Below are 20,026 nucleotides of genomic sequence, written 5' to 3'. Positions count from 1 at the left end.
AGAAGTAAGAGAAGAAGCTTTAGTAAAGGCTAAAGTGTGACTCAAAGCTCAGAGCCACCCTAAAAGAAAAGCACACCCACCCACAAGTCCCCAATGCCACGCATTTACCCACTCACACTTTCCAACTCCCAATCCCACTAAATAAAAAAAATATATAAAGGAAAATCTAGGAAAATTAAAAAGATTAAATGCTAGAACCAAGCTAAGCCAAGCACCTCTCTATAGAGCCAGGATGCAGTGGAGAAATGGGGATGCTCACCCCATTAAATAGATACAGCTTGTATAAGAAACATCACAGTTTTCCTCTATTCTGATTGGCCCAACAGACAGGGCTCACAGGAAAATCCCCTTTCCATGTGCCGCGTGCTCTTGAATAGAATAGAAGGTAGCTGCAACTGGGAGCCGCATGCTCTGTCACAGTTGAAAAAAACATGGTGGCAGAGCCCTTGCCATTACGGTCGTCTGAACAAGCCGAAGAAGTCGAAGGTGAACAGCCCAAATGAACCCATACACAAGCCTAATAGACATGTCTTTCTTTGTTGTCATAATTATAAGTATGACTGCTCTGAGCACTTGATGTCTGCACTTTACCATCTTTCCTTCAGATTCTTAGCATCCTGAGACCTAGACTGAAATATGGATGTCTGCGTCTTGATTTATTATTAACTTACTTACTGCTACCATCCTTACTGTGTAATAAACTGGGAGTTGGGATGAGAATTGCTTGGTAAAACATTTGGAGAAGGAACAGATTTTGAGAATGAGTTTACTTCCTCTCCTGGTTCTCTGCTTCCAATGTTTGGGTCAAGCCACATTAAGGCAGAGGATCTCCCTTTTTACTAGAGTATCTAAGTATTTTAAGTATCTTAAATACATTTTATTTTATTTATTATTTATTTACATTACTTTTACCCCACCTTTCTCTCCTAGGAGACTCAAAGCGGCTTACAGTAAATAAGCAAAAATTCAATGCTTAAAAACAATGTAAAAACAACAATTCATATAAAACAATCTACAAAACAACAGTTCATATACTTGCATGCATAGACACATAGACGATGGATAGATACATAGATGATGCACACCATGCCTGTAGCCAGGTTTTTGTTTCGGGAGGGGCTGGGATTTTGGTTCCAGGTGGGGGGGGGGGCTGAGTCTGAGCGGGAGAGGGTCTACCCTAGCAAAACTCTTGTATCGTTATCCCAATACCCCCATGCATATGGGATATATTGAGCATGGTGATCAGATCATGATATGAATAAACATAGCAGTTTAAATAATAAATGTAAGGCCTTCTTGCAGACCACCCTGAGAATTTCGGGGGAGGGCTGAAGCCCCTCAAGCCCCCCCCCCCCCAACTGGGTACATGCCTGATGCACACTTACATACCTACATGCCTTATTAAGTATTTAAGTGTCTTGGCTTCCTGCATACTTGGAATCTGAGATACTGAGTTCCTGGGAAACTAGGTTCCAAGGAAATTGATTTTCCTTGATCCTCGGTTCTTTGGTTCCTTTTTTCCTTGGTTCTTTTTTCCCTTGGTTCCCCGAATACTGGGTTACTGGAATAGTGGATACTGGTGTTCTGGGTTGCTTACTCAGATACTAATTCTGACTCTTTACTTATTTTAATCACTTTACTTAAATCTAAAGTAACTAAATAACTTAAGTATTTGAAACATCTTAAGTACATGCTTGCATAGACACATAGATAGTGCATACCTACAAATCTTTTTTAGGTATCTTGAGTATCTTAAGTATCTTGGGTTCCTTGGAAATTAGGCTTCTGGATTCCTTGATTCCTGAGAAACTGAATTACATAGTTCATTGATTCCTTGAGTTTTGCTCCATTGGCTCCTTGGTTTCTTGGATACCAGGCTCCTTTGTCCCTTGGATAAGGGGCTCATTTGATACTTAGGTTATTGGGTTACTGGAATACTGAGTTATTGGGATACTGGGATTCTGGGTTACTTAGATACGTAGGCACTTGAGGTATTTTATTTAAAACTGAAGTAACCAAAGTATCTTATGTACATGCATGCATAGATACATAGATGATGCACACCTACATATCTTCTTAAGTACATTAATCTTAAAAGTATTCTGGATTCCTTAGATACTGGGGCACTGGTTTCCTGGGAAACTGGGTTCCTGACTTTGATACTGACTTAGATACTTTGATACTGTCTTTCAGATGATACTAACTTTCAGATACTTGGATATTTTCAGATACTTTCAAATATTTAGATAAATATACGTGCAGATAGCTACGTAGAGAGACCCAGATAGCCCAGTGTTTCTCAACCTGGGGTCCCCAGATGTTTTTGGCCTACGACTCCCAGAAATCCCAGCCATTTTACCAGCATACCTACACAGATACATACCTACACAGATACACAGATAAATGCACAGATATACACAGATGATACACACATACACAGATGATAGACAGACAGACACACAATGGATGATGCACCATGAACATGCAAATACATGCCTAGAAAGATATAGAAAGAACCACACAGACACACCTACACAGAGACACAGATACCAATAAATACTTAGATATGTATTTTAACTGGCTTGGGTACCTGGTGTTGGCTAGGTTAGTTATTTTGTAATGCTATTTATTAGAAATAGTTGTTTGTTTTGGATTTTCTGAATGCTCCTATTAGAAAATGTATAACCAAATAATTGAACTATTTATGAAACCACACAGGGGATGTGGTGTAACTCCCATCAGTCCAATACCTGGTCAGGCTGCAATTCGCATGAGGTTCTGGGCTGGCCAACTGTAACTCCCATTACCCCCAGATCTGGCAGGGTGTAACTCTCATTACAACCAGACTTGATGTGCGTGGACTATAGTTCTGATCATCATCTGTCAATCCTCCCAAACACCACCAGTATTTTAAGTTTGATCATGATGGCAATGTGTGTCCATCATTGGTGAGATTCACAAGGTTCTCTGCATATGGGTGGACTACAACTTCCATAATCATCTGTTCACCACCACTGAACCCACCCCCTCAGTATTTTCAGCTGGTTATGATGGGTATGTGTGCTAGCTTTAGTTCAAATCCATCATGAATGGGATTTACACAGCTCTCTAGATGTGGGTGAACTACAAGTGCCATCATCCTCTTTCAACCCCCCCCCCCCAAATTTTTTACCCCTACCAGTTTTTTCAGTTAGTCATGAAGGATATGTATGCTAAGTTTAGTCCAGATCCTTCGCAATGGGATTGACACAGCTCCTTAGGTGTGAGAGCCACCCTGGAAAATACGTATATATACACACACACACACATATATATATAGACATATACATAGACACATATTTATATTTCCCTCTTTGTGTTTAAATGCTTGAATTACCCAAATGTACTAAAAATAAAAGTAAAATTAAAAAAATAGGGAGCAGCAGTAGTGAGGGAAAGTGATTGTGGGACCATTAATTGGCCAGTCAGAACATGAATTGGCCAAACTATACTAATGAGAAGAGTTGCGATATCACAGATGCTCAATGTGATAAATATCCACAATCAATGATAATGTGGCTACTTGAAATAGCAAGTTCACGTAGTGATAAAATCTCAACAAAGACACGGAGGACAAATTTCACCATCATGCAGACAGACATCAGGTTTGTGTCAGGGCTTGGTAGAGACCATATAAAGCAGTTGCAATGGAATATTTTCCCAAAATAAGTGTCTTCACCTGAGCAATTATGTAGGAGCAGCAGATGGCCATTATCCTCTGACAATATTTTATTGGCAGTTCTGAAATGGAGAGCACTTAGCAATGCATAATCTGATGTGATGTTCACTCTGTTATTCACATTGCACAAGGAGTAAAAACATTGCAGAGATGTCTGCAGTCATATAATGCTAATCAAGCAAAAGAGGAAAGACCTAAAATTTAAGTGTTCATTTATTTGTTTCAAAGTAAATTTAGTTTATCATAAAAAGGTACTGAATTGACTGGGGCCCTCTAGCTATTGATGCAAAAGTTACACCACTCAAGCAAAACTTTTTTCTGTACTTCTCAGGCAGTTCTTACAATGACCTTGAAAAGAATAGTGCTCTTACCATGTTGTGCTCTTTTCCCTTATGAGTGCCAGATGCATGTAGTAGTTTACAGTCTGCTTTCGCTACTTAAAGGAACTCACCATAATTTGCCAAAGTACTGCTAAAACTGAGTATAACAACCCTTCTACACCACCGCCTTTTGAGGATTTGATGAATAACAAGTAGCGATTTCTGCTATTTGGGTTTTTGTATTGAGGCATAAAGTTGGTCTTGTTTCAAAATCTGAGCAAAGAAATGGGAAAAGTTAGCAGCCCATACTTTCAGTGGATCACCTGATAGTCTCAACTGTGTGCTAAAAGACATAAAATAGGTAAAAGGAGCAAGAATTATTTTTAAAATATACTCAGTGCTACTTTTCATAATAATAAGAACCAATTTCAGAAAACTCATTTTTCCCTTTCTATTTTTTTGCTTTCGTATAGGCCTTAGAAACAAGAAAATCTTTCCAATAACCCCCCACCCCAAAGGGAGTAACACACCAGATGCCTTTGCACTGGCATTCTTCAAGACTACCATCACCCACGCATGTTGTTCAGCAACACCCATCATTATTACTGCACTAGTTTTTTACCAAGCCAAAGCTCAGCCCTTGCTCTAGATTTGACATAGGTTTAGAAGAAAAGACAGAGTTGGGTAAGCAGTAATATCTTGGCAAGGTAATGGGTGGTGGACCACATATAATTCTTGGTGGTTAGAGCAGAGCTTCTCAAACATTTTCAGCCTCTGAGCCTTTTTTGAAGCAAAAGTTTCTTGTGAAGCCCCAATAAAGTGTGTGTGTATGTATGTATGTGTGTGTATATATATATATATATATATATATATATATATATATATATATATAGGCATGGGCAAACCTTTTGATGCATTGTGTTTTAAAATTTGACGGACAGGCCGGACCAGTGGCAGATGAATGGAGATTGCTTATGTGAACTAATTTTAAAAAAATGAATGAATTCCTATGCACACTGCACATATTGCGTTTGTAATGCAAAAAAAAAAAAAGGAAAGGAAAGGAAAAAGAACAATTTTAACCAACATAAGCATAACAGTATTTCAGTGGAAGACCCTCTGATCATCCAGTCCAACTCTCTTCTGCTATGTAGGAAAAAAGACAATCAAAGCACCCTCTGAGTGGTGGGAGGGATATAGGGTTTTGGAAGCAAACAAGGTAAAGGGAAAAAGATCTGGGTAGTAAGAAAGTAATGAAAAAAGGCTTTTGGTGGCAAGGGGGAAGGGGAACAGGGAAGAGGAGAGGAAGCTTGGAAGGGGAGGAGGAGAAGGAGAGAGAAAGAGGAGAAAACTGTGGAGCCCCTCAGTATGCTTTGCAGAGCCCCAAGGGCTCTGTGGAGCACTTTGAAAACCACTGGATTAAAGTATTGGACTGAGACATCAGAAATACAGGTTCCCATTCCATTCAACCATTGTATTACTTCATATACCCCATCTATTCCTCAAAGCTGTGACTTTTTTCCTCAAATCTGTGACATCTTTTCCTCAAATTTGTTACTTGGGGATAATCACTGACTCAGCTTGATCTTCCATACAAGAACCTAAAATGAAAACAAAGAATATTGTATAAGCCACATCTAATTCCTTGAATGGAAAAATGAGATATGAAAAGATAATAAACATGTAGTGCTATAAACCCAAAGGCATTGCTGCACTACTGTATACTAAGTGGTTGGCCCCAGCAAACCTTGGCATGTGATGGTTGTAGCTAGTTCTCACCTATTTGACAGATATTATATCTGGTTCAAGCAATACATAACATTTAGCACAATGTTGTCTTTCTCACTTTTTGAGCAATAAAATTTAATTACTTTTAATTATTAGATATGACTAAAGACAAGAAAGTTACCTAGAACCATTTATATGTTGAAGATTATTTGTTTAGTATGTTTATAAAATATGAAACTTTGAACAGTTAGAGATAATTGAATAATGATTAAGGAAAATAGTGTCAACTACTTGGCATTATGCTTTAAAAATAACTATGGCTGAGGGAGAGGTTTATGGTCTTTCTTGAGCTAACCAAACAGACAAGAAGCAGGTGAGGCTGATCCAGAGTAGTGTTTTTTCAGACTTAGTGCCACATACTATTACAACACTCTCGGGGAGATCTTAAACCAATCACTTTCTCTTGGCAAAAATCACCTCAGTAGCTGTGATGATAACAGAAGGGAGGAGGATAAAAAATACAAGACATCTTGTGAACTGAATTTCAAAAGACATACCAAGGAAAAGAGTAGAAACAAGAAAGAAAAGGAAATCTATGAGTCTTCAAATGCAGAGTTCCAACAACACATTTTTTGCATAGATTGACTGACCTGAACTCATCAGGTTGCCTGTATATGAATTGGTTTGATAATTTAAACACAGTAGCTGAGGAGAAATTATATTGCCCCTACCCAAAGCTTGGGAAAATTACAGATGATGCTGTGCCAACATGACAGAGGAGTGCAAATGTGCTCCAAAGCTTGAAAATGCTTCCATAATTGCCCAGCTAATGTAGCCGTACTTTAAATGAGTATCTAAGTAACCTTGTGTGCTTGTTCTTGCAACAGAGAGTCATATCCTTGAGGATGTCAACAAGTGCATCATTGCACTGAGAGAACAAGATGCTGACAATTTAGATCGTGCAGCTGGTGCCATCCGAGGGCGTGCAGTAAGAGTGGCTCACATTGTTTCTGGTGAGATGGACAACTACGAGACTGGTGCTTACACTGAAGGAGTGATGAGAAACATCCAATATCTTACAAATGCTGGTATGCAACTTTTCTGCATTTCAATTTGCATTACTTTTTACTTCCCTTCCCTACTCCTGCCTACCTGGCTGAGACTACTGAGGCATATTCTTCATTGAGTAGAAGTAGGTAAATTGTAAAGAGAATAAGGGGTTCTCAAAAATAATCATAATTTGACAATTGAATTGAGCTAGTATGTTTGGACTAGTGCTATTGCCACCACAAAGTGCTGAAGCTCATAAAAGCTGTGTAGCATTACTCAGACTTGGATACAAGAAATACTCTGGTACAGATGGATGAGAATTTGGGTTGCTTAGTTTTAAAAAGAACATCCCAAAAATTGCAATCTTCTTCATAAGTTTGTTGGAAACAAGTTGGGTTTTTTTTATTTTTAAACTGAATGTAGGGGAAAACAAAACCAAAATATGATGACATTAAGGGCTTTTACTCGTGATTTAATAAAAACTGTGTAGGGGAAAACAGAAGGGAAGAAACTGTTTCCCCATAAGAAGAGTATTGAGGAAATTGGCCATATCATGACTACAGTTGTGACTTGTGGCTCTGATATCAATGTGGTATTGAATGTGATCTGAGTTTCAGACCACATTTGAAAAGAGTTTCAGACCTCATCACATGGGCAAAACCATCCTAAGATGCTGCTGAGATGCAGCCAGGCCTGAGTCCACCAGAGCCCGGAGAGCTACTTCTGGCAAGGCTCTGTCCTGGCTCTATTCTGGCTGCATCTAGGCAGCATGTTGAGAGGCTGCCCTGAGAACATGGGGAGGCAATTTTATTTATTTATTTATTTGCAACATTTCTACCCTGCCTTTCTCACCCGAGGGGACTCAAGGCAGCTGACAGAGATTGGCAAAATTCAATGCCCAGAACAAAATTCAATAAAATCAAGCAACACATTTAAATCAATTAACAGTACTAAATAAAAAACATTATACAAAACTTAAAAACATATAGAAACTATGTTCTCATTGAGTAAGCCAGGGACAGACAGGAAAACATGTATTATGGTAAAGGGGGTAATGCAGGGTTCTGCCCAATGGTTTCCTTCGCTGCCTCATGGATTCGCCCCACTGCTCTATTCTCCTGCAGTTCCCCTTGGCTTAAGGATCTCCATGTGATCAGGTCCTAAGGTGCTGAACCTATTTTTTGAAGTTTGCCCTTAGCATCCTGACTAAAACCTGAAGTTCATTCCATAGTTCACTGACATCAGAGTCACCACCCACTACTTCATTACTATCATTCGAAATTGTCTGAATAACATTTTGAACAGTGGAGAGAACACATTATTAGCATAAGACACTTTCAGAAGAAACTCATAAAAAGACACTCACAGAAAAAAGTTTGGAAGGACCAGTTACTCATCCGTTTCTTGCGTTTCCTCATCTGTCCTGCTCTCATTTTCCACTTTTTCAGAAGAGACATAAAATCTTGTGGCACAACATCTTTTTCTAATTACCGCATGAACAGAACAACTGGAAATGATTTTTAAAACCCAGCTTTTGTGCAGTATACCAGTTGTTTTCTTATTGGAACTTGCTTTTAATGCTGAGAACTGATTGCTGTTCCATTATACAGCTGTGACAGTAATGAACCTGTGTCTAAATCCATAAATAGCAAAAGGCGGCAGCAAATGACACCTCCATGATGTCAAATTTGGGTGCACCATCATAATCGAGTTGTACAGAGCTTTTAACATCAGAATACAATCTCCTTAAATTATTCAGTTAAAATATGTATGAAGCAATGTTTAACATAAATGATTTTTGACATTTGGACCATGTGTGGTGAATAAACTTGAATTCCTAAGAGATACCCATACACTCCACTTCCCTAAGGGGAAAAAGATTATTTTATTTGAAAAATATTTCAGAAGATAAAACATAAAAATCTGCAAAGTAATGTCCTCAGCAAGCAGCTGTACAACTAGGCTTTCTAACCAAAAACGAATCAACATTTGGCTGAGCTTTGCCCAAATTGTGCATGCCAAGGACATAGAATTTAGGGTCCTTCCACACAGCCATATATCCCACAATATCAAGGCAGAAAATCCCACAATATCTGTTTTGAACTGGGTTATCTGAGTCCACACTGCCATATACACACTTATCCAACACTCGCTTATCCAACGTTCTGGATTATCCAACACATTTTTGTAGTCAATGTTTTCAATATATCGTGATATTTTAGTGCTAAATTCATAAATACAGTAATTACTACATAGAATTACTGTGTATTGAACTACTTTTTCTGTCAAATTTGTTGTATAACATGATGTTTTGGTGCTTAATTTGTAAAATCATAACCTAATTTGATGTTTAATAGGCTTTTCCTTAATCCCTCCTTATTATCCAACATATTCACTTATCCAATGTTCTGCCAGCCCGTTTATGTTGGATAAGTGAGACTCTACTGTATTCCAGTTCAAAGCAGAAAATGTTGGATTTTATTCAGCTATGTGGAAGAGGCCCTAGACTCTTTCTCAGGGGAAGCTGTATTTTCCTGCTATACACCAGCAATCCTTATCTCTGTTGACCTCACATTTTACTTTCCTGGGATAGTAATCCTAATAAGCAAATGATCTAACCTTCAGGTTTAGTCATACCACTGGTGGGCAACATGCATCTTGCTGAGTTTTTTTTTTGTGGTCCTTTCCAGGTCCCTGGTAGAGTTTCCATTATCTGTGCTGATTTATTTGTTGTTGTTACATCTCTGTAGTTTAAAAAATATATACAGGTCATTCACTTTTCCCAGGGTATTTTAGACACTAAGGCATATTCAATTCTTAAGGTTTTTTTTTTAAACTTATCATTGTGGGTGATAGGAGAAATTTTGGCATGTTTTTGTCTCTTCTCTTTAGTCCCAGGAAATAAACTGGAAGTTAGTTCTAGTTAATGTCTTGCTTATTTCTTGGGCTTAAAACAGCATGTGAGGCAAACTCTCCAACTATCCAGATTTGGAGGAGGCAATTCCAGTTAATGCTCTGTCATTTCCTATTTTAGTTGCTTTCTAAATGCCCCAATCTCTGCCTTGTCCTCTCACATTCCCCCTTTGTCATTACCTCATCAGAGAAGAGTGTGTTCATCCTCATTAATAACTTTTGACATCTTGACTTCACTCTAAAGTTTATCTAGATTTCATGTGTCACATGTTTATTGTTATATTGGCAAACCATGGGAGAACTGCCCTTCACATTCCCAATAAGGTGCAGAGGTGGATTTTAAGTATTTTTTAAAGATGGGGTTGTGGCTCTCTACAATCCCATAGGTATTGTGTGTGCAGCTCCTAGATTGTATACAGTTGTCCATCCCTGTTTTTCAAACAGTACTTCTTCCCTTGTGTCTTCTGTACAAGAGGAATGATATCCCACTAAGTAGCTTGGATGCACAAATCACCTTGTAAAAAAGGCACATGGCTGTTTTAAGAGAAGACAAAATATATTTACCTCCACTACAGCAATTGGCAATTGCTGCAACAGAGACACCAGAGAATCTAGGTAGATGTCAAAAAAAGCCCTGATCCCTGAATATTGTTCATTCCTATATTACAACACCAGCAGCAGAATCATGTTCCATGGCAGCTGATGTTTCTGTAAGATTTTTTTATTACAAATAAGATGGAGAGGGTTGGTGCTGAATCATAGAATCATAGAATCATAAAATAATAGAGTTGGAAGAGACCTCATGGGCCATCCAGTCCAACCCCCTGCCAAGAAGTAGGAAATCGCATTCAAAGCTGATGTTAAAAGGTTTGGCAATGATGACTGTAACTCCCTTTTCCCACTTTGAAGCAGCAATTCTCTTGAAGGAAGTACTTCCAGGGTACTTTCCTTTGTAGGAGATAACACTAAAAAAACTATGATGCCATCAAAATATTTGCTATATTGTGTTTGCAAATATACCAACAGAGTAGATCCCCAGAGGCATCTCTTAAGGAAACACCCTCTGTTCTGGCTAATTGAAGTCAGATCTCTAAAGCTCTTTCCTTCTTGCCTCTGGCTTTCTGCTATCCAACTGTAGTTTCTAATGGACATGATGGTTACATGTGACTTCAAACACATGTTTTAAAGAAGATATGAGAACTGCATAGTCCTTCAAGGTGGTTTTTTTAATGACAGTTCCTATGATGGTTAGGAACCATTTGACTATGTTGGTTAATAAACTCATCAGCACACCATGCTCTTAGGTGTTCTGCTGGAATTGCAACACATCATGGCAAATCCGGCACTGCCCATCTAAGAGCGTGGTGTTCATCTATACTTTTGCAATCTAGCCTTGCCAGAAGTAGATCTACATCTTGGGATGAAAGCTGGCGGGTTCCATCGCAAAAGTATAGATGAACTGGTGCATGCCACCGAAAAGTACCCTGTAAATCTGATGAGAGCTGCAGTCCAATATCACTGTGCTAGATTTTATGCAATGCATGAGGCACTGAAGCCAGTTATACATACTCTGCATACCATTTTTACAGGAAATCAATATATTAATTTCCCTTTAAAACTAGTATGTAGGATATATGTAAATTGTTTCAGTGCACAACTGCAATTTTAGAACATTTAATATGTGTCATTTAAACATGAAACAATGAAACAAGTTCTAGATCATTTAAATATATGTTGTTTCTAAGGTAAACATTCCAGCTTGTGGTAGCAGCAACTTGGAAAGATGCTATGCCACAAAGTGTGGTACCTGGTAGTTTCAGAGGGCATTTTGAGTCCTCGCCTATGAAAGATGACCATTCTCATATAGTTGTTGAAGAAGATGAGCATATCAGAAAAAAAACAAAAAACATGGCAACTCAATTTTCATTTATTTATTTATGTTGCAAAAACCAGGTAATTAACAGCAACATGTAAACCACTCTGAAAAATGTAATGCCTGCTTTTCAAAATCTACATAATTAGATTCCTTTTTGGTGGAAATGGATTTTAGCCATAGTTCATATTGCTGTCTTCTGGCATAGCATTGGTAGATTGTGCCATGCCATATACAGAAGACTCAAATTGCCAAGTATCTTTAGATGTATAAATATGTCAATTGACTTGGAGCAGTCTTCATGCTTATACTTGAAGCATCAACATCCAAGTTGGTCACAAAATGATTTATTTTGAAGGAAAAGCTTACTTTAATAGTCTTTGAATTGCAAATCATCCACAAGCATTGATCTGGAGAGCCACATATTTGCTGTGAAATATAGCTCCCCATTAAACTTGGAGACAACGTCAACTGAATGTAGATTAGAAATTATGTGTCCTCAGAGGCAGAACTGGTTTCACCTAGAGGGCAACATGTTGATTTAATGGGTTTATAAGTCTTGCATATATTTGCCCTTTGAACTGCTGAACGTAAAAGGGAAAATAGTTTCCATATTTTCAGTTTCTGGATTTTTCAGTTGAGCATTTTAAGAGATGCTTAAATGTCAATAGTATCATCCTCTCTTTCATGAGCTCTGTATGTTTCCTTAGGGTACATCAATACCATAGAATTAATGCAGTTTGTCGTCACTTCAACTGCCATGGTTTTATGCTACGGAATTGTGGGAGTTTTATAAGGTCTTCAGCCTTTTCTGCCAGTGAGTGCTAGTGTCTCAAAAACTACAACCCAGAGCCTCCTATGGCAATTAAAGTGATGTCAAATTGCATTAACTCTACAGTGCAGATGCATCCCTAAAGGCTGCAACTGACAGGGAGAAATTAGTCTGTTTTAAACAATAATTATGTTTTTCTTGGCTTTATATGTTACAAAGTTTGTAGCCACCTTTAAATAGTTTTATATTGGTGTTGTTTTAAGATAATCATTTAGTACCTGTTATATATTTATTTACTGTTATGAATTACTTTTAGTTGTATTTTGTTTTCATCTCTATTATTTACTGCCTTGGGTCTGATAATGGGAGAAAAACAGGATATAAATAAAAAAAGTTGTGCTTGGCGACAGCTTTGCCAGGTTTGGAATGGAAAGAATATTCAGAGCTGATGGACAAAGACCCAGTACAGTTTATTTTTTATTTATTTATTTACAGTATTTATATTCCGCCCTTCTCACCCCGAAGGGGACTCAGGGCGGATCACATTATACACACATAGGGCAAACATTCAATGCCCATAAACACGTCAAACAGAGACCGAGACAGACAGACGCAGAGGCAATTTAACCTTCTCCTGAGGGGATGTTCGATTCTGGCCACGGGGGGGGGAGCAGCTGCTTCATCATCCACTCTGACGGCACTTCCTCATTCCAGGTCGTAAATTAGTTAAACTTGCCTCCCCACTTTTTTATATAAGTGGTACCTTATTTCCTACTTGATAGATGCAACTATCTTTCGGGTTGCCAGGTCAGCAACGAGCAGGGGCTATTTTTTATTTTTAATTGACGGGTGCTCACCCCGCCACGGGCTGGCCTCGAACTCATGACCTCATGATCAGAGTGATTTATTGCAGCTGCTCAACAGCCTGCACCACAGCCCGGTTATACTTGTGCAACCCCTTCACATAGCAGCTGATAACAGACTACTGCTTCTCATAGAGACTTTCCATGGCTGCGTCCTGATCTTCTACATCTTTGAACACTTTGTTAGGGGTTTGGCAACATTTCTACTACAGACTCAGCCTTGTCCCTGCCCTGTTCCAGAGAAAAATGATCCCTTGTGGGGAGTAAGAGAAGTCTGATTAATTTGTTAGCTATAAATGAGTTCTCCCATCTCTAAATCTGAGATGCAATGAGCTGGTTGCAAAATCCTGCCTGTCTTGAGCTTTATTAAATGTTATGCTCAGATTTCTATTTGTAATTTTTTCTACATGTAGGAACCTGGTTCCCTTACTGGCACAGTGACTTGTGATAGAGGGCCCTTCCAGATAGGCCCTACAGCCCAGGATCTGATCCCAGGTTTTCTGTTTATCCCAGATTATTTGGCAGTGGGGACTCATATAATTGAGTTTAATGTAGAAAACCTGGGATCAGATCCTGGGGTATAGATCCTGTCTGGAAGGGCCCACAGTATTTGAACCAGGGCCGTAGCCAGAAAAAAAAATTGGGAGGGTTTTTGAAAATTTCGGAAGGGGTTTTGAAAATTTGGGGGGGGGGGGGTTGAACCCCTACCCCCCCCCCCCCCCAGCTACAAACCTGTAATATCTGCTTGAGATAGTGCCTGGAGGGACTCTTAATGTTTTGCGTCTCATAGACTTAGCATGGGGATTTGGTTAACCAGTAAAAATTCATGAGTAAACCAGGTTTTTTTATAACCTGAAAGATTTCGGGAAGGGTTTGAACCCCTAACCTCCCCCCCTTGCTACAGGCCTGGTTTGAACTGTTCATAACCTTTCTCCTCATCACTCTGTTTTCTCTGCAAACACTCTTTGAAACATGGAAGGAGAAAAGAATCAAAGCAACAATGAGGGCAAAGGGAGTCCCGAAGGGCCTTAATTGAAAGAATGAGTTCAGAGAGAGTTTATTTCCTGACTTCTAGCGATTGTCTAAATCAGTGTTTTTCAAACTGTGCTCCTCCAAGTGTTTTGGACATCAGCTCCCAGAAATCCCAGCCAGTTTACCAGCTGTTAGGAATTGTGGGAGCTGAAGTCCAATGTATTATCTTTAAGTATGAGGGCCCTCAAAATTGACCTTGGGTCAACTAGGGAATTAACAGCATTTTCCCCAGAGTAAAGAAGAAAACAGTTCATTTTTCTGAGCTAATCAGAGGGCTTAGAACAATTACCACGCCTCCTCAAATTTGCTAAATTTCCCTTTCTTTAAAAGGAAAGAAGAATTTTAAAAAGCTGCATAAGCAGATTTTACACATGGGGGAAAGCATCACTAAATCTGTGGTGGATTCACTTCCCACCCTCAAAATATGCCTCTGTGACACGATGAAAAAGGGTTTCAAATGAAGTTAGATCTTAACTCAGGCAAACTTGGCCATCATCCACAGTTGTATCTTCTACAAATTATCTTCCTGCATTTGTTTGTTATGAGGACCAGGATATAAATCACTTTTATGGTCCAAGCATTTGTATTTGCACAGTGTGCTACTGCATAGAACCCAATCGGGGCACTCTTTAAGACCCTGGATATACCTTAAATTTATATTCAGACTGCACAGAGCAGGAGGCATGTTTATTTTGAAATGCTAAGCTTTTCTGATAGCTCAAATGATTAGGTGTTTCTAGCCTAGAACATTTAGAGTCCCATAGTGAAATGTGACACCAATAATTAATGTTAATGGAACCAATTCCCCCAGTATTTCATGGTTTCCTCTTATGATTTATTGTCTGGTTTTCATTCTAAAATTTCTCCCCCATCTTATTCACTCACAGTAATGTGTCACTAAGTGCTACAGTTTTATAATAGTTTTGCATAATTCAAGTTGTTAGTTCTCAGGATTAATATTTTATGGTTGCATCTTTTATTTTTAAACAATATATTTCCTCTCTTGTTGCAATTTTTTTGTTTTTTCAATAAGCCTAATGTTTCTCTTAAAAACAATCATTTTGTCTGGCAGGTGTTAACTGTTGAATTTTCTGCAATTGCTATATTAAATACAGAGCATATCAAGGGTCCCCAAACTAAGGCCCACGGGCTGACCCTGCTAGATCATTTACCCAGCTACTGCCCTAAACTTTAGATTTGGGGTTGCCCTAACTCTGAAATGGTTTGGAGGCACAACAATAACAATAACAACCCTAATTCACTTGACTATCTCATCTGCCAAAAGCAGGCCCACATTTCCCATTGAAATACTGGTAAGTTTATGTTGGTTAAAAAAAATTCTTCATTTTAAATATTGCATTATTCTTTCATGTTTTTTGCACTATAAATAAGATATGTGCAGTGTGCATAGAGATAATTCATGTTATTTTCAAACTATACCCCTCAACAGTCTTAGAGACTGTGAACTGTCTCTCTGCTTAAACAGTTTGGGACCACTGATGTTGTGAATGTGCCTTTGGAGACTGTGGATGATATTGGTGGGATCAGGAGAGGAAGGAAAAACCCTCGCAAGGAGGGCTCGTTGGAGGATTTGTTTAGGAAGAGGGTCAGGGAGACCGGTTGGGTGTCTTCTGAGGAGGATCCAGATGGAGATCTGGAAGAGGAAATGGATGCTGGGGAACAGGTATTAACGGAGGAACTGGGCACGGACTGGGCACGGGCACCCGAAATTCTTGGGGAAGAATCTGGGCCCATGGATGCTGCTGATGCTGGGGAAGCTTGGGTATCTTCAGAAGCAGATCCCATTTGATCTGCTTGGAGCAGTGAGAGGGGGTCCACAGGTGTGGATAGAGTTGGGCATGGGCAGGATGATTGGGACTCTGATGAGGAATTCAGAACACCAGACCCAAGGGCATTGGCTGTGTGGAGTTCTGATTCAGATTAAGAAGTTGAGACACCTGCTCTTTGGGCGTGGATAGTTTGGAAGCCCAGGGAGACCTGGACATATTGGGGTTGTTTGGCCATTATACCTTGCGTGTGGCAAGGTGTTGCTGGGCGCCATTGGGTTTCCTGTGTGTGTTAGTGAAGACTGGACTGGGACTTTGCAACAGATCTGCTGTTCGCCCTCATTGCTTTGGCTCTCTGTGCCATTCCGTGTTGTGACCTTCTTGGATGACTTCAACCTCTTGGACCTTGGACTGGAACTTGACTCGGCTTTGCTCTTCGCTATCAAATCGTGGTTTGGCATCATTCTCTACTCGGTGGCTGCCTGAATGCTCATCCCGACTCCGGACCGGCTCGACGACGTTTTCCTGCTCCGGTCTTTTAACTCCTGGTTTGGCATGTGTTCCTGCAGTGGTTGCTGCGGGCTTGCCAGCGTGTCCTGTTCCGCTGGATTGTTTGCTCTTAACTGAGAGTCCTTTAGCTCAGTTTGGGCGTTTGTTTGGTTTTGAACTCCTTTTGAACGTTTAAGTTTTGGAAAGGGTTTGTGGGCTTCAATACTGCTTGTCTTAGTTTTTGCCCTCGTTTTTCGGCCCATTGTGAACTCTTGAGTCAAGTTCTAGGACACTAAGTTTAATCCGGATTATATCTCTGGTTAATCTGGATTATTTGCCAGTCTTTGTTTTTGGGGGTTTTTCTCGCTCAATCTGCTTAATAACACTGAAAGTTAAGTGTTTTAAGCCTTTTTGTGTTTGTTGAGCTATTTTTGGACATTTGCTTTAATAAACTCTGTTTTGCTCTCTTATTGGTGTCTGACTTTTGACAACTGATGTATGTATTCAGTCAGATTGCTAAGGGCTTAGAGAGTAAGTTTTAAGAAGCAAGTAGTTACATTACTGTTACATTTTAGAAATCAGTTCTTTATTTTAGGGAGCACAATGCTGACGAGAGCTACTGGGGTTTGCAGCCCAACAACACCTGAAAACAACATGATTCCAGTCCTAACATTACTTCTCTATTGCTCAAAGGTAACTACAAAAGTAAGCATGAGACAGCAGCACAGGTCAGAATTTGAAGTACTGTCTTACTCTAGTTTAGCCTGAAAATTACACACATACTTCAAAAAGAATGAAATTATTTCTCAAAGAAGTTGTACTTGCAAAGTAATGTAGCTGTTCGGAAAATAAATTAGTCATAGGTTAGTAGATATTTGAAATTAGTTACTTCCTAACTATGGAGCCATTTGGTCATTTGTGTAGCCCAAAACATTCTAACTCCCATCAACATCTCTGGCAAAGCTATGAGGTGTATTAGGAGTATACCCTTTCATTTTTCACTAATGAAAATCTGGCATGAGAAACTGAGAGTTCAGGTTAGCTTTAATGGTATAGTTAATTAGTAAATCATAAGCATAATATGTTGTTTTATTATTGTAACCTTTTAAAAATATTTCATTGGAAGCTGCCTTGCATAACAACACTAGTAGGAAAATGAAATATAAACCAAACAATGGTTTATTCATACATTTCTTGACCATGAAGCAAGGCTTAGTATTGCCTTATTCTGAAAAACTATATTTAAAATTAAACCAGTTCAAACTAGATGCCTGTTCAAACATTCATAAAATAACAGTATTGCTTTGAGACCCTAAGCAAACATTTCTCATTTCCTTTTCATGGCTCTGGTAGAGGATGAGAAGTATGGAAGAAAGATTTTGAGGCTTGTCCAGGCTTGTTTCAACAGTGCTAAGCTCTGGTTAGGAGACAATGGAGATGTATGTGAGCAGGAGAGGGAAAAAAGAAGGGGAAAGTGTTTCCTTTATCTTGCCCCCTGCTGCTCCATCCCATCCCCTTCTCTTTGGCCCTCCCTTTTGCTTTCTCAAGAAAATCAGTAAACAAGAGAATACATGCATGGCCAACTCCAGCCATTCTGTCAATACAGGAACTTTTTGTGCTTGTGGGACCTAGAGACACTCTCATTTTGTCCACCTTTGGGGAGGGTCCTCCACTTTTGTGGGAGGTTCTCCGTTTTCACAGGGGTTCTCCATGTCATCCTTCACACCCTTAGTCAGTTGTATGGGTTGGTGTGGAGTCTTTGCTCCAGCCATGATTCTCACCAGCTGTGTGCAAAAAACCCTGCTGGGAAACATTACCTTGCAAACAAAATTAAGGTGTCTTAACAAGGTCTGCAATGCACAAAACATTAAGGTTATGCTTCAGTTAATCTAACTTCTCCTTTGACCACCCATAGAGTCTAGCATCTGCCTAAGTGCACCAGAGTATTAATGGGCTCTTAAGGTTTTCCTTTGCTAGTGGGATATCTTATTCCCTCACTCAGCAAATTGTCACAGTTCTTCTCAGTACTGCTTTTCATTAAAAGCAATCCAGATAGTAAAGAAGGGTGAGCCAGCCCTGGACTTTACTGACCAGTCAGGAATTACACTGAAAATCTTGAAAATCTGGGCCTGAATATATTGCACAAGATTTCCCTAGCCTAAAATGATACATTTTAATATATTGGTTTTATGGTTCCCATCCCCTTGATCTGGTCATGTAAGTGTGATTTATTGTTATAACTGTATTATTTTACTTTGTTTAATAATGTGTATTATGTTATGTAATGTTTGTGTTTGCTTTTATGACTTTTATGAGTCCCATCCGGGAGATAGGGCGGTATATAAATAAAGTTTTATTATTAATATTATTATAAAACAGCAGATCTAACCAAGCATCCAATTGGCATAGCGTTCTCATAATACCACTGACCCAAAAAATTAAAGCCAGGTAGGCAAACATGTTTTGGCTGAACTAGGAGGAGTCTTTCGGGTGAACTATGAGTCCATACGTATATCACATGTTGCCATAAGTATTACAGAGTTATAAGCATGTGCCAGGCAAAATTTCACATCAAATAAGAAATAGGATACTTATCAGTACCCCAGTGAGATACCATCATTGACTGATGTTCTATTTGTGTTCAAGAAATCATGAATAATCACAATTTCCTCAGATTCCTTAGCAGCTATGCCCAGTGGAAGTACTCACAAATTACTCACAGGTGACTCAATAGTGAAAACGGCAGCAGGCCTGGTGCAAGTTTGTACTCAACTGTGAGATCTACCTTGGGCCTCACAATTGAGTTCAAATTTGCACTGGGCCTGTTGACATATTCCCTGGATATATTCCCAATCAATTCACCTCCAGAATTCTTTACCCTCTCTGTTGAAAAGACCTGAAGCCTTTCCCTTTTTCTTTTATGTTGTGCCAACAAACATGAGTTTGTCATTAATAAGGTCTCATCTGGCTTTCTCTCTTTGAGACACTATCTTCCTGAAGGCCATGTTACATTTAGTAGCTGCTACATCCCATGCTAGGGAATGCATTGTCTAACTACCTAGGCTATGTCATTAAAGCACATCCCCCTACCAGGGAATGTGCCTTAATGACATTGCCTAAATAAAGCAATGCCAGCCTTACTCTGGGTAGGCTGATTGCACAAATAGTGCCTGCATACTCCACTATTCTGTTTTAAGATTTCACCTCTTGTCCTTTTCTTGCAAATTGTATAATGACATCTCTTGCCACTTTGTTTCTCCTTGTGAAGTTTGTCGAAATCCAGTACCTGTATATCTCATTTTCCATCCCCTCATCCGGTCTGTAATATTTTTGCTATTAACTGTATGGTTATTTGTCATATATCTTCTTTGGTTTCTTCATGGACATTTCTAGATCTTAATTGGTATTCTAATTCTCTTTGTTCCATTATCTCCTGTTTTGTTTCTAATTCTGCCATTTTAGAATCCAAATTTTCCATTTG

General features: G+C 39.1%; 1 protein-coding gene across 4 annotated transcripts in view; it reads left to right on the top strand.

Annotated features, from left to right (window-relative positions):
• Nucleotides 1-20,026, top strand: part of ctnna3 (catenin alpha 3) — a 1,223,202-nt gene that overhangs the window by 902,004 nt on the left and 301,172 nt on the right. For 3 of the 4 annotated variants that reach the window (XM_062977500.1, XM_062977501.1, XM_062977503.1), the window contains one exon: nucleotides 6,654-6,854. The exons of the other annotated variant lie outside the window; for it this stretch is intronic. In XM_062977500.1, coding sequence (XP_062833570.1) covers nucleotides 6,654-6,854 — 201 coding nt within the window. The remainder of the gene's footprint in view (nucleotides 1-6,653; nucleotides 6,855-20,026) is intronic. 4 annotated transcript variants of the gene reach the window in all.

Source organism: Anolis carolinensis, chromosome 3 (assembly GCF_035594765.1).
Source record: "Anolis carolinensis isolate JA03-04 chromosome 3, rAnoCar3.1.pri, whole genome shotgun sequence".
In the NCBI taxonomy this organism is placed as follows: domain Eukaryota; kingdom Metazoa; phylum Chordata; class Lepidosauria; order Squamata; family Dactyloidae; genus Anolis; species Anolis carolinensis.
This window is presented reverse-complemented; position numbering and strand designations above follow the sequence as displayed.